The following is a 23,827-nucleotide window of genomic DNA, read 5'->3' as shown; positions in this document are numbered from 1 at the left end:
GGAACTGCCCTTTATAAAACCATCAGGTCTCATGAGACTTACTCACTATCACAGAACAGCACGGGAAAAACTCATCCCCGTGATTCAATTGCCTCCCAATGGGTCCCTCCCATGACACATGGGGATTATGGGAGCTACAATTCAAGATGAGATTTGGGTGGGGACACAGCCAAACCATATCAATACTTTACTCAATTCTTAAAAGTTGTAAATAGCTCAAAAGAAAAGTTTCTTGGCTCTGAGAAACAAAACAAAGGATCAGCAATGTTTTAAGCCAAAAGCCAAAAAAGATTACTTTAGGCTTCTATTAGTTCAGTCCATGCAATTAACGCCTGTTCTGCTTGATATTCATGAACAGTTCAGCCCTCCATGAGAGTTCTGAAAGTTTTTCCTCTATTATAATGTCACAGTCTCCCAAGTTATCAGAAACCTGCATTCAAGAGCACCTGTCAAAGTCTTATAGGTGATTATAAACCACCTTTTGAAGAGGATCAAAATAAGACAGCAATTGTCCATGGTTGACAGAAGGTCTTAGAACAGCCACTATTAAAGCCACAATTGACAAGAAAATTTTGGTTACTTCTGTGGCATACAACAATTTTACATAATAATTATGACTATTAATAACATGCACTAAATCATATCAGAATTATAGGAGTTTCCCATAATTTTGGAACACATACCTAAAACATATTTACACAAATAAATCTTTTACTTCTTAGTAGAGGGAAGACTTAGCTTTCCAAACAATCTGACTCTTTCCTTTCCCTTCTTTTTCTTATAGTTTATTTAAAAGGCAAACAAAAACATTTTAATATTTTTTAATATAACATGAAAATCTTGTTCAACAGAGAAAGCCAAATTTCACCTTTGCATTAATGCAGTATTGATGCCAAACCTAATTCTTAAAAAAAAACCTTCTAGACAAATCTATCCAATCTTAATCAGTTAGATCATAAGGTAAGATTCTCATAAACCTTTTATAACCCTTTATAATTTTTTGTTAAAGAGTAGATCACTGTTCTAAGAAAACCCTGTTGTGCTTTTATTCCAATGTTCAATTTATGAAAAAACCTGAATAATACCCCCTTTAATTTTAGCTAATATGTTCACACACAGAATTTCTTTTATAAGATTAATTGTTCACAAACCTTCCACAACTTGTTTAAACCTTCAGCTTTTTTCTATCTAGCTTGAAAAAAGTTTTTAAGCCTCTAAACTAGGCCAAAAAAATCCATATTCCCATGCCTTCTTATAATTCTTTTACCAAAACCACATGTCACTGTCCTTACACACCTTGTATGTAAAACTGCTTATTCAGCAGACTCAATTAAATGTTACAATGCTAACTGAGCAACTTTTATTTTTGGTGAAAAATCTGGTAAGTAAGGATTTTAATTATCTATCAGGTGTGGAGCCTAAGACACTAGACAGAAGTCCAGATAAGGTCCTTTTTCAGCATAGCCGGGGGCATGGCTAACTCCACATGTTCCCATGCCTTACCTGGAATCTAATGGCTCCAAAGCAGGTAAGTTGAACAAATATCAAGTTAAAAAAAGCACTTTACAATATTAAAGCATTTGGCAAACCTAAATCTGACTGGCGTAATTTAGACCAAATGTCTTTATTTTACCAATAATCTTTAAAACTGTCTCTAATTCCTAAAGATTACTAAAGTCACGTGAAGTAAAAGGCATTTGTTTTTATTTTTCTGACAATATTTGATTTAATTGCCTATTATCTTTAAACCAATTAATCAGAGCTCTTTTATATATAAACACCACACACACAACACATGTAAATATGCAGACAGACAGAAAATCCAGTACTTGTAAGATTTTCCATTTGCTTACAATCCATTAAGTTTCTTAATTGGATTGCTGGCTTTAGGGTGGAGCCCTTGGAGGAATAGGACTGGGAAAGCATGCAGTTTCCAGGGCCTAATAAGCAGGCACAGCTGGAAGGCAAAGCAGAGCCCCAAAATTAAGGGTCTCATTTTTATATTAGATCCTGGATCCCCAAAGAAAAGAGGGAATCAGGAATGAGATAATGTCCTTTGCAGGGACATGGCTGAAGCTGGAAGCCATTATCCTCAGCAAACTAACACAGCAACAGAAAACCAAACACCACATGTTCTCACTTCTAAGTGGGAGCTGAACAATGAGAACACATGAATACAGGGAGGGGAACAACACACACTGGGGCCTGTCGGGGAGAGCATCAGGATAAATAGCTAATGCATGTGTGGCTTAATACCTAGGTGATGGGTTGATAGGTGCAGCAAACCACCATGGCATATGCTTACCTATGTAACAAACCTGCACATCCTGCACATGTATCCCAGAACTTAAAGTTAAATTTTAAAAAAGAGGGAATCAAACCATCTCCCATAGGAGTCTCATCTCTCAGTGGGGAATGGGGACATTTTCATACTTTCTAGGTGGCCAAGAACATGATTCTCTAATCCAAACATGCAAAATGCCAAGTATCTCCCTATAACTGCCATTAGCCATCCCCAAAAGTATATTTCCTACCTAGTTATTACACACAAAAGCTCTCTCATAATGCAAAGTAATTTCTGATACCCCTAAAAGTCAATACTGTCAGACATCACAATGCAAAACAGAGGAGAGCCTTAGATTTTGAGAGGGATCTATCTGATTTCAATTTCTGGGTTTTCATGAAGAAAACAGAGGTTTTTCCTCAAACAGGGTCTGTAGTGCCTCCTGTTTTTCCCAAGGAGTCCCAGGCTGTTAGAGCTTGAATATCCACTTTTAATTAAGCTGACTTTTAACCATAGCATTCTTTTAAAAAAAAAAATCTCATTATCAGACTCTAGCCAGGCAAAACAGCAAATACTTGTAGCTTTTGAACTTTACCAAAGGTAACCTCCCAGGTACTCAGAAAAAGGAAAATTCAAGAAAGGAAGTCAGAAGTTGTTCTACGGCACTGGGCAGTCTCCATTGCCCTTCCCAGAAGGAGTCTAGAGCAGCCAATTTTGAGCTTGCAAAGCCTTTTAACTGCTCAATATAATTTTTAGGGCTAACTATGATATGAACCCCAAAGTTCCTGTTCTCTGAATGGCAGAGACAAAGAGGAAGTACTGCCACATGGTTATAAGGTCAAGCTCCCAAGAACATAAAACAAGACAAGAGGGAAACTTCAGTTTTGTTTTTGTTTTGTTTTGTTTTGTTTCAGGGGCCTGAAGCAAAGTTTGTAAGTGACCAGTTTGATGGGCTGTCTTGAACAGCAGTCTTATAGGGTGTATTAGTCAGGGTTCTCTGAAGGGACAGAACAGATAGATGAATAAATGAATGGGGAATTTATTAGGAGAATTGTCTCACACGATTACAAGGTGAAGTCCCACAATAGGCCATCTGCAAGCTGAGAGGCCAGGAAGCCAGTCCCAGTCCTAAAACCTGAAAAGTAGGGAAGCTAATAGTGCAGCCTTCAGTTTGTAGCTGAAGACCCAAGAGCCACTGGCAAATCACTGGTGTAAGTCCAAGAGTCCAAAAGCTAAAGAACTTGGAGTCTGATGTTCAAGGCCAGGAAGCATCCAGCATGGGAGAAACATGGAGGCCAGAAGACTCAGCCAGTTTAGTCTTTCCACATTTCTCTGCCTGCTTTTATCCTAGCCAAGCTGGCAGCTGAATAGATGGTACCCATCCAGATTGAGGGTGGGTCAGCCTCTCCCAGTCCACCAACTCAAATGTTAATCTCCTTTGGCAGCACCCTCACAGACACACCCAGGAACAATACTTTGCATCCTTCAATCCAATCAATTTGATACTCAGTATTAACCACCACGTGGGGGCTTAAGCCTGTATTCTATCCTAAGATACCCCTCCTTCTGACAGAACAATCTGGAAAGACAAATTTATAGCACAAAGTACAGCAAATTCACTACAGCTTAAGACTAACTTAATGGGAAAATTCTTTTTCCTATTAATTAAAACTTTACACAGGAATAAACAGGGATGTTTACCATTCCTATAACTCATTTGCACAGAGAGGCCAGAAGTCTGAATGGTAAGAAATTCTTACCCTTTTGCTGGCATGCCAGGCTTCTGGGTTCCCTTTCCCTGAGCAGCCCTAGTGACCTGTCTTGTGGCACCATAGCCCTAGGGGCCAAACCACAACACAAAGGAAAATCACCTTTTTCCATTTCATGAAACCATAGGCAAAAGCCTCTCAATTTTGCAAGATGTCACCCAAGAGATTGCATGGGGTAACCCAATTAACATCTTCCAAACCAGCCGGAGAAAAATAAATGTGACAAAACATAGACATTAGCCACTCTGCTTAGCACCCAGTATCAAACTGGCAAGGCTCAAACATGATTCTGGTCGGGCCTTTTCATCTTTGATCCACTCAAATTGGTGTGGAATGATCTTCTGACCAGAAGTTTCAACATGTGGTTTCTGGGCAAACTGAAACCGCAGACAGTTGCCCTGAGTAACAGAAAAGATAGAAAAGAGAAAGGAAAGAAAGGGAGAAAAGCATTGCCTGCAGCAGGGTGAGGAAAACGAGGAGCTCAGGGAGGCCAGACAAGACCCATCCATTGCAGCAACACTGAATCTAAAGTTCAGGTGGCCAATTGTCTCATTAGCTCTCAAATTTCCCCTTTAGGGAGAAAATGCTCCCCATATCCAGTGATCCTATATATGCCTAATCCTGTCACCCACAGCCATCAGCAAACAGTGCAAGGCAGATTAATCCAAAGAGAATAACGGTTAATATCCCATAATGTGAAATCCATTTTTAACCAAGAAGGACTTTACTGAGAGGAGCTTCTAACCCCCTTAATCTTAGGAAGGACTCTTACCTTCCTAGTCTGGGCCTTGAACCTAAGTTCCATCAAGTGTCCTTGCCTTTTATTAAGAGGGGCCTTTAAGCTCTCTGTCTTAGGAGAGGCTCTAACTCTCCTAAGTTGGGCCTCTAACCCAATTCCATCCTTTAACCAGGTAAAATGGTTCCTATCACTTACCCAAAGTCATACAATTGGTGCTCTAATCTATTTCTTTTGGGTAGGGAGTCTCCTTAGTTTAATCTCGTTGTGGTCACCAGGAAGATATTACCAGAAAAGGGTCCTGAACAAGACTTTAAGCCAGGGTTCTTGGACCTCATGCAAGAAAGAATTTGGGGTGAGTCCATAGAGTAAAGTGAAAGCAAGTTTATTAGGAAAGTAAAGGAATAGAAGAATGGCTACTCCATAGACAGAGCAGTGGCATAGGCTGCTTGACTGGTTATACTTATAGTTATTTGATTATATGCTAAACAAGGGGTGTATTATTCCTGAGTTTTCCAGGAAAGAGGTGGGCAATTCCCAGAACTGAGAGTTCCTCCCCTTTTTAGACCATATAGTGTAACTTCCTGACATTGCTATAGCATTTGTAAACTGTCATGGCACTGGTAGGAGTGTCTTTTAGCATGCTAATGCATTATAATTAGCACATAATGAGCAGTGAAGACTACCAGAGGTTACTTTCGTCACCATCTTGGTTTTGGTGGGTTTTGGCCAGCTTCTGTACCATATTATTTTATCAGTAAGGTCTTTGTGACCTGTATCTTGTGCCAACCTCCTATCTCATCCTGTAACTAAGAATGCCTAACCTCCTGGGAATGCAGCCCAGTGGGTCTCAGCCTCACTTTGCTCAGCCCTTATTCAAGATGGAGTTGCTCTGGTTTAAATGCCTCTGACACACCCATGGCTGAAGTCTATGTGGTTGTCCTGGTGTTAATTATTGAAGGATTCTGCCAAGGGGTAGGGAAATGTTAGAGAGTAAGCATCTGGGCTGTCAGGTCTAACTGTCCTTTTCCCAATAGAAATCCTTCCTACAGAATCAACCTTTTGTTATCTGTTTTAAGTTTTATTTTTCAGGGAAACAACTTTTTATACTTTTAATTAAAATTATTTGTACATAAATTTTATTTCCTCATGAGACCTTAAAGTACTTGAGATAAAAAATTTAGGAAAACCACTAGAAGCCTCAATTTTCCCATGTGCAAAATGAGTGGCAAAAATTTTTCAAAGGCCCTTTCATCCATATTACTTGCTAATTTTATACAACTCAGCCTAAAATTATAGGATGTCACAATTCTAGGCAGGTTGAGTATACTTTATCTCTGGTTTCCATATTAGTTTTCTGGCTGATATGCTGCCTATATCTTTTTGTTATTTTCAGGTAAAATAACTGCTCTGGAAAAGAAGGCAAGAAAGTAAAACAAGGCAATTTCACCACAGCCATCATCAGGAACTCAGGGGCAATTTGACTTAAAGCAGCTTGAAATTTTAAAAGAAAAACAGAAAATGCAATCTGTTTTCTCATTTGGTCTGTTTCCTCTTTAAACAAGCACACTCTATCTCTCTAAAGATTTCCCCCTAAAAAGAAAACACATTGCACAGCTTGACCTATAATTTAAATCACAATTAAGCTTCCAGTTAGAATGTATCTTCATCATAAATCTACTATAAATCCCCCAGTGTTCTGTTAAATTCCCTTAGCCTCTTAAACAGCAGGACCCCAGTTTTATTTTCCCTAGTTATAAAATGCTGGATTATAGCTTATTTATGAGTTTCATGAATAAGACAAATTTGACTGCCATTCACAAAGAAATTCTCACCAGGTTATTATATTCCTAGATCCTATTAACTAATAAAAATACAGAAACTAAAAATTACTCCAAATTAGTCATTCAAGTAGAAATGCTTGCAAGACTTCTTTGTATAAAAAGAAGATGCCACCAAACAGCACTATTAAGAACATTTCCTCCTATTGCTCCTGGTCATCACTGCTACCTCTGCTAAATCCAATCTGCTTTTTATAAACATTTATAAATCTACCTTTTAGCCTGCTATAGCAATCATTCCTGAGGGACATTGCTTTTTCACTAGGAATTTACTCCTCATGAGCAGTGCCTAAAGTGGTTCAGATTTTATGTTCTTGACCTAAATCTGGGTACCCACTATAAATCCAAACTCGACAGAGAATGTCCAAGCGTCTGGTAAAATGGGTCATCTGGGGTTTCAAAGATTTCAGGGCTTCCATAGTCACATGGACAGGACAATTACTTGAGGCATGAAGACTCATAGGTACCTCTAGGGTAGTGTAAAATTGTTGCAAAAAGTTCTGTTTTATAATCAATAAAATAAGAATTGATATTCACTACAATATAAGCTCCATACAGCAGAAATTTTTGTAAGCACTCAATTATTTGTTGAATGAGTGGATGGACTTTCATCTCAGCTCCGCTCTGTGATCAAAGCCCAGTTCCAAGATCCACCTTCTTCATCTATGAAAAGGAAATTACATGTATTACATGAAGTAACTTAGGAAATGTGTATGGAACTAAGTATAGCACAAGTATAAATCAATATTCTAAGCAATAAAATTACTTTCTAATAACCATTTTAAATAATTCAAGCTAAGTCTGAAATAAAAGATTATTTAAATCCTTGAAAGGCAACAATGGGGAAAACTGTTGTTTAAAAATTGCAAGCGTTTTCTTTCTCTTAAAACGTGAGGGATTAAACTTTCAGGCACAAACACCTTTTGTTTTTGTAAAGTCATCTGAATGGATACTCATTTACACAAATGTAGAACAATGGTTCCTAGTTGCAATAGAAATATTTTAGACATGTAGCAGCAAAGAAATGAACTGCTTTGCTTATATTTTAACATAGTGACATTAATGTAAACTGGTTTATTTTAAAAATATCTTTCTTTTATTAGCATAAGGACAGAAAGATGTTTTTAATACGTATGTACCTAGACCATTCCATGCCTTACATTTTCGCTTGTCCTTATGAAATTGCATGAGTGTTTTCCCAAAGAAGTTGCCCGCAGGAGATTGGGAGAGAATACTGGCAACGGCAGAAAAGACTTGGAGACATGATCTTCATCATCTAATGACAAGGGACATAAAGAGAACATGATTTGGATTGCTGAAGCCTCACCTGAACTCCACTGTGGATTTCCTACAAATGTTGTTATTTAAAAACACATCCTCTAATTCTCAGAAATGTATTGATGCCACACATTATCATGGTGTGAAGACCCTCAGGAAGCAAAGAGGAACCAAAACCACACTCTTATGAGTGGGGGTGGAGTTTGGAGAGAATGGACTATAGGGAGTAGGGAGACCAAAATAGAATGCACAGAAGTCTATGAATTCCCCATTTCCCACCTACCTATAATGGGATAGAGGTGGGAATGGAAGTCAATATTTGGAGATAAGGCCAGCATGGGAAAGGGAAGAGAGATAGTGATCAAGGTAATTCCTGAGTTTCTATGCACACTAATGTTTGATGGAGTATGCATGTAATTACCTAGGAACTTAAATATGGGTAAAAATAACAACAAAACAACAACAAACTTTCATCTGAAAAATCTGGAAAACAATAGTTTCTGGTTTGGAGAGAATGACCATCTTTATAATCTTTGTATGTTCATGTAGTCGCTCATCCTTTCAATTAACACTTATGGAGCACAACTCTGTCTCCAAAATTGAACTGGATGCTGGGTTTATAGACACTTACAAGGCAAGACCACTGACATCAAAGTGCTCACAGTGGGTGACAAACATATAAATAAATACATGTAACAGGAGTCTGTATAATTCATAAAACAAAGGAGGGTTGGTAATTATACCTCGACAGCAAGTAAGAAAGTGGTATCTGAATTAGATTCTTTCAACCCAAAACTGCAGCTGTTCATAAAGCATAGAAGCTTGTTTTTACTTTACAGGCAAAAAAAAAAATTGCAACCAGAGGTAAAGAATATGGTGCCGAGAGCCCTCTGAAGCATACAGCTGGCATAAATATTTCATCTTACATTCCTCAGCCTACTATCACAGTGGTCACTGATGATATTACACAAATAGAATATGTTGATAATAGGGTTTTTTTTTTAAAGTTTTCAATATTAGGTCATTGAGAAATGATCACTACAATGAACTCACTGAACCTTAAAATACTATTTTGTGAAATATATTGTATATTTTCAAGTATTTTTTTCTTTTTTAAACTATTCTTTTCTGGCACCTTAATGAGTGAGCAGCAAATGAACCCCCTGAACTTATTCATATTGAACCAATATTTATTAAGTATCTACTATGTGACAAGCACCAATATGTATCACAAAGGTATGTCACAATGGGAATGGAGGTCAGAAGAAAAGTGTGGATAAAGGGTTAAGGGATTATGGAAGAGGTTACAAGTAACTCGAGAAATGGATCAGATTTGGGGTTTAAATACACGTAGAAATACACAAGGGGGAGAAGTGAAGAGTCAAAGGGCATTTCAAGTTCACCATGTGCAAAGAAAGATGGAGAAGTGAAGACTAATGCTTCAGGAATGACGAAAAGATGGTGCATAAAATGCTCCATAACCTGCCTTCTGTGGATCTCTTATACTAAATCTTGCTACTTCTTGCATCATACATTACATTTATCTTCTGTGCCATTGACTGTGCAATCTACTCTATTTAGATGACTGCCTTTCACTCTTCATTTCTCCTGGTTAATGTCTTTATACAAGTCTTCTCCACTCAACTATGGATTCCTTGGAGACAGGCACACATCTTATTCATCTTTGTATCGCAGCACATAACACAATTCTTGGCACAATGCAGGCATTCTATAAATGCCTATTGAATCCATTGATACATGTATCCACCAACGAAGTTAGGGAGCACTTTCTTTTGTCATTGGTTGTTGCATAAGTTCACAACAGTTAAAAAAAAGAGAGACATGGTAATCTAAGGAAGAAAGTAGCAGATGAATCTGAGAAAGTAGGTTGGGAACAGACAATGAAAGGTCAGCCAGGCCACCTTTAAGAGGTTAGAATTAACTTTGTGTGTAATTTTCACCAAAGGTTTATATAGAGGGAAGAGGTACCATTTTTATATAGAAACATATACATATATATATAGTAAAACTTTAGAGAGGGCAGAGTCTTGTTGAAGTAGAAGATTAAGTTAGGATATATTTGTTGACTATAGAGGACGGCAGAGTGGTGTAAGAGGTAGTGGAGATGTTAACTGCAGAAGCAAATCTTGTAAAACCAAAAATCTGAGAGTGAAGACTCTCTTTGAATCTAGTAAGAATTGAGTTTGGTAATAAAAAGGAACCAGTTGGAGGATAATCAAGCAGATGTGTGTGGATTTGAAATAAAAAGTAACAATGGACCACCATGACAAGGAGAACTATGAAATAAGAATAACATTTGAGGAAGAGAAGTCAGTAATTATCCCCATAAAAGAAGGGGTATGACAAAGCAGATGAGAGGTGAGCTAGGTAGCTCTGGCTATTAACCAGCATGCAAGTGATAAAAGCCAAGGATAGCTGGAAAAACAGAAAGAAATGAATATGAAACAAGTAAGAATAGAACTTACTTTATGAGTAGTACATGAAAATTTTTTTTTTGAAAAAGCTCTGTCACCAGGCTGGAGTGCAGTGGCGTGATCTAGGCTCACAGCAACTTGTGTCCGCCTCCTGGGTTCAAGCGATTCCCGTGCCTCAGCCTTCTGAGTAGCTGGGATTACAGGCATGCATCACCACACCCAGCTGATTTTTGTATTTTAGTAGACAGGGTTTTGCCATGTTGGAACCAGGATACTCTCGATCTCCTGACCTCCTGATCTGCCCAACTTGGCCTCCCAAAGTGCTGGGATTACAGGCATGAGCCACCGCGCCTGGCTGAAAATACTTTTTTAAGACCTAGTACCAGACTTCTTTAGAGAAGTAATTACTAGTTTTTAGGAAAAGTGACTTTGAGTAGAGAATGTGAGCTCTGTAAGGAAGGCTCAGGAGGAGCAAAACAAAGATCACTGATGTTCTTCACGAAAAGTAAATGAGAAGACCTCCTCCAACATGGTCGACTGAGCTTTCCTTTATAAACTCATAGAAATAATGGATAAAATATAATTATTGTTCTATAAACCATATACAACCGTAAAAACAAAAAACAGCAAAAAGGAAATTCTCAGTGCCTGAAATAAATTTTAAAAATTGAAGAGCAGAAAGCAGAACAGATACTGCGGTAGCCCTCCAAAATTTTATACTTGGCTATATGCCTCAGGAGCCAGTAGTTGAGTTTTAATGTCCAAGCACAAGGCTGAGCTTTGATGAGGCAGGTGAGCTGGAACTAAGCCCTTATGTAAAACCTGGAGCCTTAGGAATAGCCAGCTACCGGAACTGGAAAAAGGCAATCTACTAGTTTGGGGAAGCGATAAAGAAGTTTGTTCTTTGGGGCTTTGGATAGGGTGGGAAAAAAAAACATAAGGTACCTATGAGAAATCAAAACTGCAGCCCTGCAACAGATCTAAATTTACAATATTTGCATAATTCAGGAGCCACAAACTGAGAAATTATCATTTGAAAATGCTTCAGATCTTTAAGAGCTACAGTATGCTGGCAGAAGCAAATGCATAATTGTCTAAAGGGACTCTTTTGCAACTAAGGGTGTAAGAGAGTCCCATAAAAAAACCATCCCACTGAAGAAGAGCACCACATGAGGAAATAAATCACTGAGTAAGAGTCAGTGGAGGTTGTAAACAAGAGTTAGGAACTGAAAATCTAAAACTAACAGAACTAACAGAAAAGAAGATAAAATAAAGACATATAACTTGATTAAAAGGGCAAAATAATAGAAATCATAATGAAAGAATAGGCAGAATTCACAAAGAACCAAACAGAACATGTATTTTAGAAAACAATATTGTCACTGACATTAAAATGAATGGGTCTAACCACTCCCATTGGGTGAATGAATATAATAACCTCCTTTTCTATTCCTCATTTTAAATTATACTTAGCTGTGTTTCTTTGCAAGTTTGTCAAACAGGTTATATTCAGTGAACCCACAGTTCAAATAATATGGCGTTAGAAATAAAATACAGTCATGTGTTGCCTAACGACGAGATACGTTCTGAGAAACGCCTCATTAGGCAATTTCATTGTGGTGCAAACATCATAAAGTATACTTAACGCAAACCTAGACATTATAGCCTTATGATTCTAGACTACAAACTTTTATAGCATATTACTGTACTGAATAATGTAGGTAACTATAACACAATGTTGTGTTTGTGTTTCTAAACAGAAAGGGTAGTATGTTGCACTATGATGTTACAATATCACTAAGCAGCAGGAATTTTTCAGCTCCATTATAATCTTAAGGGACCACAGTCACATAATGTAATCAGACATTGAAATATTATGTGGTGCACGAGTGTATTCAAAAAGTGCTGCCAGGCCACTGCCCTCCAGCCTGAGACAGAATGAGACTCCTTCTCTGAAAAAATAAAAGTGCTGCTAGTCAATCCAATGTAAAAATATAAACTTTCTGTCATTATCAATTCATCTCCTTGAACCTAAAAATAATCTCTCAACAAAATGAGTCTTCCTTACTTCTGCGGTAAAGTCCTTTCTTTTTTTCTTGTCCTTTGTTCCAAGGAGAAAGGATTCACTTGGGTCCCTGTGAGAAGAGCTTCTTTAGCACTCTAAAATTAGAAAAGTATACCCAGGAGAGAGCAGGTTCCTTCCAGTTCCCTAGGAGAGTAGAGCACCAAATATTTCTCCTAGGTCTTGCTTTATGGCTGTACGTGTGTCCTTGCTGGTACTGATGCCTTCCATATAAGGACTCAGACTCCACTAGCTGCCAGATTTCCACTTGAAACACTGCCTGCTAGCGTTGAAGCTTTCAAACGATTTTAATCCATGGTGATGAAGCAAGAACAGTGTTTTCTGTACACTGCATCTACCCTATACTCTCTGTTTCTACCCCTCACATCTCCAAATTAGGGGGCTTCACTGGCTTTGTGCCTTGGTTTTTTCCACTCACCTGTGTGATCTCAGGAGGCAGAGTTTCAAGTTAGTCATCAGTGATTTCCTCAAGTCCATTTGTCTTATATTTAGCAGCAATTCCTTAGTGCTTCTGGCACGCAATAAGACTAAAACTGAGAGAGCTCCACCTTTATAAGCATTTTTCATTTTAATCAATGGTCTTAATGGGAGTAGTTAGATCTGCACATTCTTCTAACCACCCAGGAGTCCTTATCCAACAACAGTGCACTTGCGTATGTTTTCATCCATGTGACGTAAGTGTATCAGCTAGTTGTTAAAGTGCAAAGACTAACAGTCTGTCTTAACACATATTTCCATACCAAAAAATCACTTTATTTCACAACTTGACAAAGTCCACATTAGGATTTGTTGGCAAATTAAAATTCTTTACTCACAAAATGATAAAAGGAAGGAGACACAGCTCAAAGTGAATGTGTAAGTGTTAACAGAATCAATACAAGTGAATAGCTGTGGAGCCTAGCGGATGCAGGAATCAAGGCAGACAAAGATATCTGTTGAATTAAATTAATGTTAGGTCACTACCCATGGTTGACATCACAGAAGTGGGTAAGCATACCAGAGTAAATAAATGAATCCTTTCTTAAACAAAAAACCCATAAAACTTATTTTACTCCCTCATCGAGAAATATTTTCAAAATATAAGCCCATTCCTGGTAGGTTAAGACCAATTCAGAAGACTGCATTGCCATTCCAGGGCCAAGAAAGCAACTTTAAAAACATGCCCTACGCTATGGTCTAAATGTGTCCCTCAAAATTCACATTTTGAAATCCTAACTCCCGAACTGACGGTTTTAGCAAGTGGCCTCTTGGGAAGTGAGGAATGGGATTAAGGTCCTTATAAAATAGGCCCAAGGGAGGGCCTCTGCCTCTCCACCATGTGAGGACAGAGCCAGAAGGTGCTATCCACTAAAGAGAAAGCACCCCTCCCTAGACACACCTTATTGTGACATTCCAGCCTTCAGAAATGTGAAGAATAAACTTCTGTGGTTCATAAACTACCCAGTCTATGATATTTTGTTATGGAAGCCCAAAAGGATCAAGCCATTCCAAAATAGCATTGTTGCCCACACCATTTTTTGAACCTCACTTAGGGTAACACCATACCCATTCGGAGTTAAGCCCTTCCTAACTCTTAAGTATCAACGTGCTTGGAAACGTGAGCAATCCTGACACGTTTTTTCTTCCTAAAGAACAATACATACTAATAATAGGATCGGCTAATAGTACTAGATTCTATGCATGAAGCCTAGTATTTAAAAGCATGCAATCTGGAGCTAGACCGCCTGGGAACAAATCCCAGCTTACTAGACAAGCTGTTTAACCTTTTACTTGGTCTCATTTAACTCATTTGTAAAACGAGGGCAATTTCTGATTTCATAGGGTTGCTACGTGGATTTTAAAAAGCCCCTTGCAATATAGCCTAATATTCAGAACTCAGTAACATGAACTGTCTTAAAAGGTTTCCAGAAAAAATCCCCAACAGTTTAGGTCGGCTTATCATCACAACCCTTTCCGGTATAAGGGAGATGAATAGCTATTTAGCACCACACAATTTCTCCTCTGGGCTCGGAACAGCTCTCGGTAGACTACGATCCCTTTCCGACGTGGAAACTTCAGATAAAAAGGCTCCGCGAGGTCCGAAGCCAGCACGGGGCGGAGCCAAGACGGGGCGGAGCCAGGACGCGGGCCAGAGTACCCCGAAGGACGGTGCCTCTCCGGCCCCAACGAAGTACAGCTTTTATTTTGCAGCAATCTGAGCCAACCCGAGAAGATTCTGAAGCTTCCAAAACAGAACCGACGAGAACACTCATAGAATGCCTCTCCACTTCCTAACTGTCGCTTTGAGGAGAGAAAAGTAAGCCACAGCCAGCACCACAGACTGGAGAAGGCGGAGCCTGCAGTGTGCCTAACGCGTACTAGAGGGACCGAGGCGGGGCGGGGCTGGCGAAGCGCGAGGACCCGGGGCCGAGGTATGAGGCTGACCATAGAGTGCCGGACGCCGGTGTGAACATACACTATCGGCTCCTGTAGTGCCCAGGCCCCTGCCGGGGAGTCCCCGGAGCTACCATTATCGAGACTCTCATTCTATTGCCCTGCGGCTTTAATCCTTCGAGTGTAGGGGAAAAATTGAACCCTAAAGACAGGCAGCTCCTAGGCACCAGCACAGGAAATAAGCAATGGAGGTGGGGTCCTTTGCTCGCGCCGAAATTCAAAGGAATAAATAGTTCCGGCGCGGGTGTTGAGAGCGGTGTGGCAGGTGTTGTAGCCGCTATGGTGAAGTTCGCTTCGTAGCGGCCCCGGCTAGAGAGTTGGCCTGTTCCCTGCCTTTGTGACCCGGAGGAGCTTTTGGGGTGCGTCAAGCCCCTGGCCTGAGGCAGCGGTGAGGCGTGTGCGTGAGCACGGCCGGTTGGGCCCGGCCAGACTTCCTGGCGGGAGGCGGGAGGCGGGAGGCGGGAGGCGGGAGGCGGGAGGCGGGAGGCGGGGCGCGGGGGCTGTAGGGAGGGGGACCAGTGGCAGAGTGACCTTAGGTGATCCTTAGAAATAAAGGCTAGTTTCTGTTCGACCTTGGAGTAGGGCGAAGAGGTGTAGACAGGCCTGGAGAAGCGAGGTAATAGCCTGAGTAAAAGCAAGAAGTTGGAGAACATGAGATACATCTCATCTCTAGTAAATACTTAAATGACTTCCCCTCCTCCCGGAGTCAAGCACAATTCGGGGATGCAATGACGGACGTAGGTGAAGACACTGCGGGAACTTACAGACAAGTAATGACCGTCTAATATCAGCTTTAAGTACCATGAAGGAAAAAGAAAGCCGAGTGAAGGATTGTGGAGAGGTGACATAGGGAGGTCAGGGAGGACTCCAGTAAGGTGACATTTGAGCAGAGACGTGAGTGCAGTAGAGAGTAAGCTATGTCAGTATCAGAGAAAAGCACATTATAGGCAAAGATAATGGGATATGTAATAATCCATAGTCTTTGTTAGGTAGAGTATGATAAAAGTAGAAGGCAAGCCTGGAAAAACGGGTAGAAGAAATAGTTAAGACTTCCCAGTTGAATGGTTTAATTTCCAGATAGTGGCTAACTCTGGTGTATTTTTGAGTAGATGAACGATGTCTTTACATCAGATAAGATAGTTTGTCAAGTGGCTGTTTTATTTCTATCACCCTATCATTGCTGTTTTTGCCTCGTGTTCATTATGATTCCAGGTTTGCATTCCACTTAGGTGGTGGTATTTCTGTTTCGTACAGAACTGGTTTGTGGCCTGTTTGATTCCTGTCAGAGGTTTGCTAACCCAAGACAGTATCGAAAATGCATATTAAGTCAATTATTCTAGAGGGATTCAAGTCCTATGCTCAGAGGACCGAAGTCAATGGTTTTGACCCCCTCTTCAATGCTATCACTGGCTTAAATGGTAGTGGGAAATCCAACATATTGGACTCCATCTGCTTTTTGCTGGGCATCTCCAACCTGTCTCAGGTAAAGTGCAAAATTTCTGATTTATTTGAATTTAAGTTGGCAGGAGAATCCTCACTGAACTTTGGAGACGTCCCAATATTCTCTTCATTTGTATTTTTATACTTTTTGTAAATTACACCTCACTGCAACCTTTTAAGGAAAGTAATATTACTCCTTTAGATGAGAAAATAGAAACTTAGAGATGTTTAGAAGTAACAGTGCCTCAAAACTCAGGCATTCTGACTGTAAAGCAGTCTCATTCCAGAGTATTTTCAACCCTGTGTAATGATGCCTTTTCAAATCCTATTAATGGATTGAATGACTAGTGAAAATCTTTGGGATGGTATTTCCTTATATCTTGCAAAGTAACTTTGTATTAAAAAATGAATAGGAAACAGTTCAATTCAGGGTTGAAAAGGTTCTGTAGAGAAAAGTGTCCATTGCAGGTTGTTGCCTGTTTTCCTTGTTTTTCTTGCCAGAGGATGCAGCTGCCTATCCTTGTCTACTTAATGGACACTACGTTGGTGGGTTTTCCAACAGCAAGGGACCCATTTTTAGTGCTGCTTTGTACGGTAGGGAGTTTTGTAATTGATACACTTTTCATATTTTATTTTAGGTTCGGGCTTCTAATTTACAAGATTTAGTTTACAAAAATGGGCAGGCTGGTATTACCAAAGCCTCTGTGTCAATCACTTTTGATAATTCTGACAAAAAGCAAAGTCCTTTAGGATTTGAGGTTCATGATGAAATCACAGTAACAAGGCAGGTGAGTGGCAATTAAACATTTGGATATCTTAAGACCTTTTATGTCTGATGTGGTTTTTGGCCCTATGCCTTTGCAAAACGTGCTAGAGAAAGTTCATGAGCAAAACTGGTGCCTTAAATTCTGACTAGATTCCTTAATGTCTTCCTTATATTAAAATCTTGATCATGCACATTCTATCACTAAGAGGATTGAAAGACAGCTGAAAAGTTATTCATCCAGTATAAGCACTCAGCTATGCTGAAATCTTAAACCATATTTGAATCTTCTTTGGTTGTTCTTGAACACCTGTGTACTTGAGATCTTTCAATCTTCTGAGATAACCCATTCTGTTTTTGGACAGGTCTTATTAGAAAGTTACAGCTACAAGTTTTGTCAGAGTCTGCTGTCTTCAAATTTTATTCATTAATCCTAGTCCTCTTGAGAGCACCAAGAGCAAATCTAACTTATTCCCTACTTCAGTGTTTAAGTGATGTGCAAGTATATGTGTTTTAGTTCTAAGTGAAATCTTGCCAGGTCTTTCACTTGATGTTTGTTCTTAGTTCCTTCACTTGCCTGATTATACCAAGTATGCTCCAGTTTCCCTCCCTGCTCCTGCATTCATCTATCTTTCTTTCTTTTAATGGCACCTTAGATTGGGTGTACCAAAATTGGTCTAGTTGGAGTTATTCTTTCATTTTAGATATTCTACTTTTATTTTTCCCAGTAGAGCATTGGGGTGTTCATAATACATTGTGGATTCATATTAGATTTACTTGAAACCACTCAATTTTTTTTTAGGTGTGTTATTAATATAGTCAGGCAGTGTTTTCAGCTTGTCAAGGTTTTTTTTTTTTTTTTTTTCCTGAGACGGAGTCTCGCTCTGTTACCCAGGCTGGTCTCCATCTCCCGGGTTCAAGAAATTCTTCTGCCTCAGCCTCCTGAGTAGCTGGGACTACAGGTGCCCACCACCACACCTGGCTAATTTTTTTTTTTTTTTTTTTTTGTATTTTTAGTAGAGACGGGATTTCGCTATGTTGGCCAGGGTGGTCTCAATCTCCTGACCTCATGATCTGCCCGCCTTGGCCTCCCAAAGTGCTAGGATTACAGGTGTGAGCCACGGCGCCTGGCCCAAGATTTTGTTTTTAAAAATGTTGTCAACTCCTATTTACTGTCCATCTTACCATTTATCACTTACAGATTTTCTCCTCTATTTTAATGGAAGCCTCTGGTTGAATAAAAAAAAAAAGAAACGTAGGCCACGTTAGGACAGAATCCTGTTCCATGTCATTAGACATCCATCAAATATTTATCCTTTAGGAACTGTCACTAAGTCTCTTACTAATAATCTACCTAATTGTTCCTGTCCTCATTCAGGCCATAAACTTGTATCTTCACCAAAATTATAAAATTTTTGTCAGAGAAGTGTCTTCAAATACATTAATATATGAACTACCAACCTAGTAGTCCTGTCAGGAAAAGAAATGAACTAACATTTATTCAATATTTATTAAATAGTTGATGTATATTGGGTGTTCTTGAATGTACTGGGATGTACAGTTAGAAGAATGAGAAACAGAGCTTGTCTTTAAGGACTTCAATCTGGTAGATGAGACAGTCATACCCAATAAATGACAATTTAAGTGTGATAGTAGAGTATGGTGTCTGGGATGACTTAATGAAACCATACTGAAGCTCCGTGATTACCCTTTCTTTTAAATGGTCATAAATCATGTCTTGTCAAGAATTGATACTAAGCTACTTTGTCTGACATCTATTCCTGTTGAAAAGTAGAGAAAGCCTCTAGAAAAATTACAGAAAGAAAGTAACTAGGAAAGTGTGTTCTACATATACTTGGAAACATAAAGCTAGAAGTTACCTCGGAGACCTAGTCCGGTGCAGGCCAGGGTAGGAGGCTTGTGTGTAATTACATAACTAGTTACCAAAAGTACCTGCATTAGACACTAGTTGTCCTGACTCAAGTTAGTGTTTTTGACCATGTCATACTTGTTCCACTATTTATGCAGAATTGGTTTTGTTTACTGCTAGTCGGACAGAGCAAATAAACGTAAGCTAATATACTTAGTTTATCCTAGCACAAGGTGTGCATGTACATTAATATTTAAAAAATTGCTTTCTTTTATAGGTGGTTATTGGTGGTAGAAATAAATATTTAATCAATGGAGTCAATGCCAACAACACCAGAGTACAGGATCTCTTCTGTTCTGTTGGCCTTAATGTTAACAACCCTCACTTTCTCATCATGCAGGTATTTCGTTTGAGGTCTTTATATCACTTTTGTAATAGTTTCGACATTTTTTACTTTTAAGCAATTAAAATAGAAGTACTTTATGTTTTGGATTTTATACTTTTTATTTACTATTGTGCTGTGTCCGGCCATCTGTTTAGAAATATGGTTTAGTTACTTGCACTGATATATTCTACTGGATTATAGACCTTTGACTCCTCTAGAATGTTTAGAAGTAATTTTTGTTGACTTTTTATTTTGTCACTAAAAGAACAATACATGTTAACTGTAAAAAAAAAAAAGCCATAATATATCCTTTTAAATTATTGGATTAATGCATCTTAATATTTCAAGTATAAAAGTTTGAGTAATTTTCTTAGAGACTCACACAAATGAGGAGTAAAGGCTGATTTTATCTTACATTTACATTACTTCATTTGACCCATCCAGCTATCGTTTGAGAGAATTATAGTAAAGTCGATGGGAGCATCTCAGTGGGACCAAAATAAAAATATTTCCACTACACACCTTCATAGTTGAAACTTTACTTTAAGTGAATCTACATTCTAGTAATACAATTCTCTGAGACCTGGGTGTGCAGGTGTTTTGCTTTATTTGTTTTTGGTAATGAATAAATTTAATGGTTTTCTGGCATTGATGTAAAATATTTTATTTTGTTTGAGGCCTAGAAGTATGTCATCTGTTTTGTGAAATTATCCTGGAGGGTTATCATTCAAAGAAATGTTAAAAGTTTTTTAATTATGCTGAAATTTCTTTTTATATTTACCTGTTTTAAAATTGAATATTTCTACTTAATGTTAACTGTCTCAGAAACATGTTCCTTGTTAACTTTGTATCATTTAATGAATTATTTCATTTGTATCATTTCATAACTTCCATAATTTGTATCACTGGTGAGAAAGTGAATAGCAAAGTTCGAAAATTCTAGAATCATAGAAGAATTATAGAGGAAAGACCCCCCAAAGATTGGTATATTGAGATACAACAGCTTCAGTCTAGATAAACATGAATGGCAGTACAGATAAACATTTTCTGTAATTTGTTATCTTAGTAAGTTTGCTATTTTATTTTCAGGGCCGAATTACAAAAGTATTGAATATGAAACCTCCAGAGGTAAGAGTACTATTTATGGACATTAAAAATAGTTGGTATAGATATTACTTTAATCTTTCAGACAATTTTTAAATATTCTATTAAAATTTTTGGAGACATTATTTGGGAATGATTAGTAAAGACAGTTGTATATTTGTGTAATATTTGGCACTATGCCCAAATATTAAAATTGATTTTGATTGTATAAAGGAGTCTTGCTTAGCTGGTGTTTCATGTCAGAATTCATTCCTACAGAAAAAGCCTACAGGAAAAGGTTTGTGTGAAATTACTATATTTAACTTATATGGTTCATTTGGGCCAAATTTTGGTAAGATGTTTAGTGAGGTCAAGGCAAAAATGATATATTTAATGTAAATTCCAGTTGGACACATTGTCTTGGATACTAAACATTAATAAAATTGTCATTCCAGATTTTATCCATGATAGAAGAAGCAGCTGGAACCAGGATGTATGAATACAAAAAAATAGCTGCACAGAAAACTATAGAAAAAAAGGAGGCTAAGCTGAAAGAAATTAAGACGGTAATTTAATTCATATAAAATATTTTCGGAGAAGAATGTAATTTTGCATGTAGAGTTTTTGCTGTAAAGAGGGAAAAATTTTTTTCCTTGGTTCAGTTTTCCATAGTCATCCCTGCTACTTCTCTTTCAAATAAATTTTAATGATACTTTACATGCGAAAATACTGATTTTTCTTTATTTTCCAGATACTTGAAGAAGAGATTACTCCAACCATTCAAAAATTAAAAGAGGTATATTCTGTATATGTGAAGATAATCTATTAGAATGTCTTTCAAAGTCAGCGCTGTATCCAAAATCATACACATAGTGATACTATTTCTTGGGGGTTTTTTTCCTGCGATGAGATAAGGAATTAGAGTTGGCACGCCATAACTCAGCGTTCTGCTTACAGAGGATATGCACTTATCTACTAAGTCATAGGATATTGGAGAGTAATTTTTATAGTTTCAGAAAATGGTATGCCGAATTTTAATACTTTATTTAAGCTAAGCAAGTCTGGATTTTCCTAGTTAGTTAGCATTGACTGGAACAACATTTCTTAAAGATAAGGCACTCTTAGACACCCTCATTGAGAACAATTTCCAGGATAAGAGGGGCTATCACTATAATTATTTCTATCAAGGTATTTTGTAAGCAAAAGGTATTGAAACAGAGGATTGGATTTTCTCTGTAATCTTTGCAGCTCCTGACTATCAAAAGACATGGCACAATATGTCATCAAAAAATGCATTTATGAGCTACGTTTTCTTTTTCTTGAGACTAGTCTCACTGTCGCCCAGGCTGGAGTGCAGTGGTGTGATCACAGCTCACTGCAGCCTCCACCTCCCGATCTCAAGGGATCCTCCCACCTTAGCCTTCTGAGTAGCTGGGACTACAGGTGCATGCCACCACACCCTGCTAGTTTATTTTTTTGTAGAGACAGGGTTTCTCATTGTTTCTCAGGCTGGTCTTGAACTCCTGGGCTCAAGTGATCCACCTGCCTCGGCCTCGCAAAGTGCTGGGATTACAGGAGTGAGCCACTGTGCCCAGCCAAACGACGTTTTTAAAGCTAGCCTTTTAGGAATTTATTAAATGCTCATTGAAATTTGGTACTACTCAGAGCTGTCTTGTGAATCCATATAGTAGTATAAATTTTACTGGAAAAATTGTAATCTTGAAGATACCCTTTTTGTATGTATGATTTAGTAGAAAATACTAGATCAGGAATTTAAACTTAGGTCCTAGACTTCATTTTGCCACAATTGCTTTCTAAATCTAACAACATGGACAGATCGTTTAATCATTCTGAATTTGTTTTTTATGTATAAATTAAGGATTTTAGTTATTACTTTGTCTGGTCCCAGTAGGTCCTCATGGGAGTCATGTTTAGTAATGATGTAAGCGAGTGCTTGTAGTAGTGCTTCAAAGTATATTAGAGTAGGCATCTTGATAATACTACTACAGAATCCATTTAATAGTGTATCATGGTGGGTGTGTAAGTTGTCTAACACTAGCTTATGAACCTTATGTCCATATTTCTTTGTTAAGCTCAACTACCCAAGTGTATGTTAGAAGAAATAGCCAAATAAGATTCACTAGAGATGGTAGAATGCTATCTGAAAGTCCTGACTTCTGATGTTACGTAAAGTTTCCTACAATTTAAAATGCTATAATTGTTTAATACAGGATAAAATCTATTATGTAATGAGAAATTTGTTTCATCTTGCATAATTGAATTTTTTTTTAATACAATTTTGAGTTATTCTTTTTTTGTGATTTCTCTTTCAGGAAAGATCGTCCTACTTGGAGTACCAAAAAGTAATGAGAGAAATAGAACATTTGAGTCGTTTATATATTGCTTATCAGTTTTTGCTGGCTGAAGATACCAAAGTACGCTCAGCTGAGGAATTAAAAGAAATGCAAGATAAAGTTATAAAGCTTCAGGAAGAATTGTCTGAGAATGATAAAAAAATAAAAGCACTTAATCATGAAATAGAAGAATTGGAAAAAAGAAAAGATAAGGTCTGAACATATGTATAAGAATCGATAATATACTCTGTGAAAAACATACTAAATTATATATAGTAACTATTTAGGATTCATTGGACATTGTCTTCCGTATTGATTTGTTAATCTTATAGTAAGATAATGAAATAACTTATAAAAAAGTGTTTGATACAGAACTCATACAATAAAATGACAATGTGAACAAATTTTATGTAAGTGATTGAATTGACTGCATTTTATTATAGGAAACTGGAGGTATACTTCGATCTTTAGAAGATGCTCTTGCAGAGGCTCAGCGAGTTCATACTAAATCTCAAAGCGCATTTGATCTCAAGAAGAAAAATCTGGCATGTGAGGAAAGCAAACGCAAAGAGCTGGAAAAAAATATGGTTGAGGTAAGTGAGCTTAATGTGCCACTAGTGCCACTTGTAGACAAGTATATAGTCTCATTAGTGTACATTTATCTATTCCATGAATATTTAGTGAGTGTCTTCTATAAGCTAAGTACAGTTGTTTGGGCTGTGGTTACAACTGGACCAAATGGTCAAAAGTCCTTGCCTTGTGGACCTTCATTCCATTGGGGGAAATGATAATAAAGAAAATAAATAAAACATGTAACATGTTATAGAGTGATAACTGATGTGGAGAAAAAGCAGGGAAGGGGATTAGGAGTGTAGGGGAAAAAGAGTACAATTTGGGATTTTAAGTTGGATAGCCACTGAAGTAAGTGGAGAATAGGAAGAACAGGTTTGATAAGCTTAAGAAATACAGTATGAATATAATAGGCTTGAGGAGCCTGTTAGACATCTTGCGTAGTGATGTTGATTAGGTACTTAACTATATGAATATTGAATCCAGGCAAAAATACAGATTTG

At 38.0% G+C, this 23,827-nt stretch overlaps 1 protein-coding gene and 1 long non-coding RNA gene across 12 annotated transcripts in view; one reads left to right on the top strand and one right to left on the bottom strand.

Moving 5' to 3' along the window:
* Positions 1-780: 780 nt before the first annotated feature.
* LOC130540475 (uncharacterized) lies at positions 781-13,740 on the bottom strand. Its single transcript, XR_008954445.2, has 3 exons — positions 12,845-13,740; positions 7,791-7,906; positions 781-7,293 (listed from the first exon to the last, which is right to left on the bottom strand). It is a non-coding gene; the product is annotated as an uncharacterized LOC130540475 (long non-coding RNA).
* Positions 13,741-13,869: 129 nt separating this feature from the next.
* The window catches only part of SMC2 (structural maintenance of chromosomes 2), a 48,163-nt gene continuing 38,205 nt past the window's right edge, over positions 13,870-23,827 (top strand). Inside the window, exons 1-9 of one of the 11 annotated variants that reach the window (XM_055117776.2) lie at positions 13,870-14,837; positions 16,114-16,342; positions 16,938-17,087; positions 19,210-19,332; positions 20,407-20,445; positions 20,856-20,966; positions 21,152-21,196; positions 22,734-22,967; positions 23,198-23,347. In XM_055117776.2, the coding sequence (XP_054973751.1) occupies positions 16,175-16,342; positions 16,938-17,087; positions 19,210-19,332; positions 20,407-20,445; positions 20,856-20,966; positions 21,152-21,196; positions 22,734-22,967; positions 23,198-23,347 (1,020 nt within the window). In that variant the 5' untranslated portion in view covers positions 13,870-14,837; positions 16,114-16,174. Of the gene's footprint in view, positions 15,257-15,286; positions 15,630-16,071; positions 16,343-16,937; positions 17,088-19,209; positions 19,333-20,406; positions 20,446-20,855; positions 20,967-21,151; positions 21,197-22,733; positions 22,968-23,197; positions 23,348-23,827 lie in introns of those variants that run through there. The other 10 variants (XM_055117777.2, XM_055117775.2, XM_055117781.2 and 7 more) reach the window with 10 other exon arrangements.

The sequence above is a fragment of the Pan paniscus genome, chromosome 11, assembly GCF_029289425.2.
Source record: "Pan paniscus chromosome 11, NHGRI_mPanPan1-v2.0_pri, whole genome shotgun sequence".
In the NCBI taxonomy this organism is placed as follows: Eukaryota; Metazoa; Chordata; class Mammalia; order Primates; family Hominidae; genus Pan; species Pan paniscus.
Note: the sequence above shows the minus strand (reverse complement) of the source record. Positions and strands in the feature narration are given on the sequence as shown.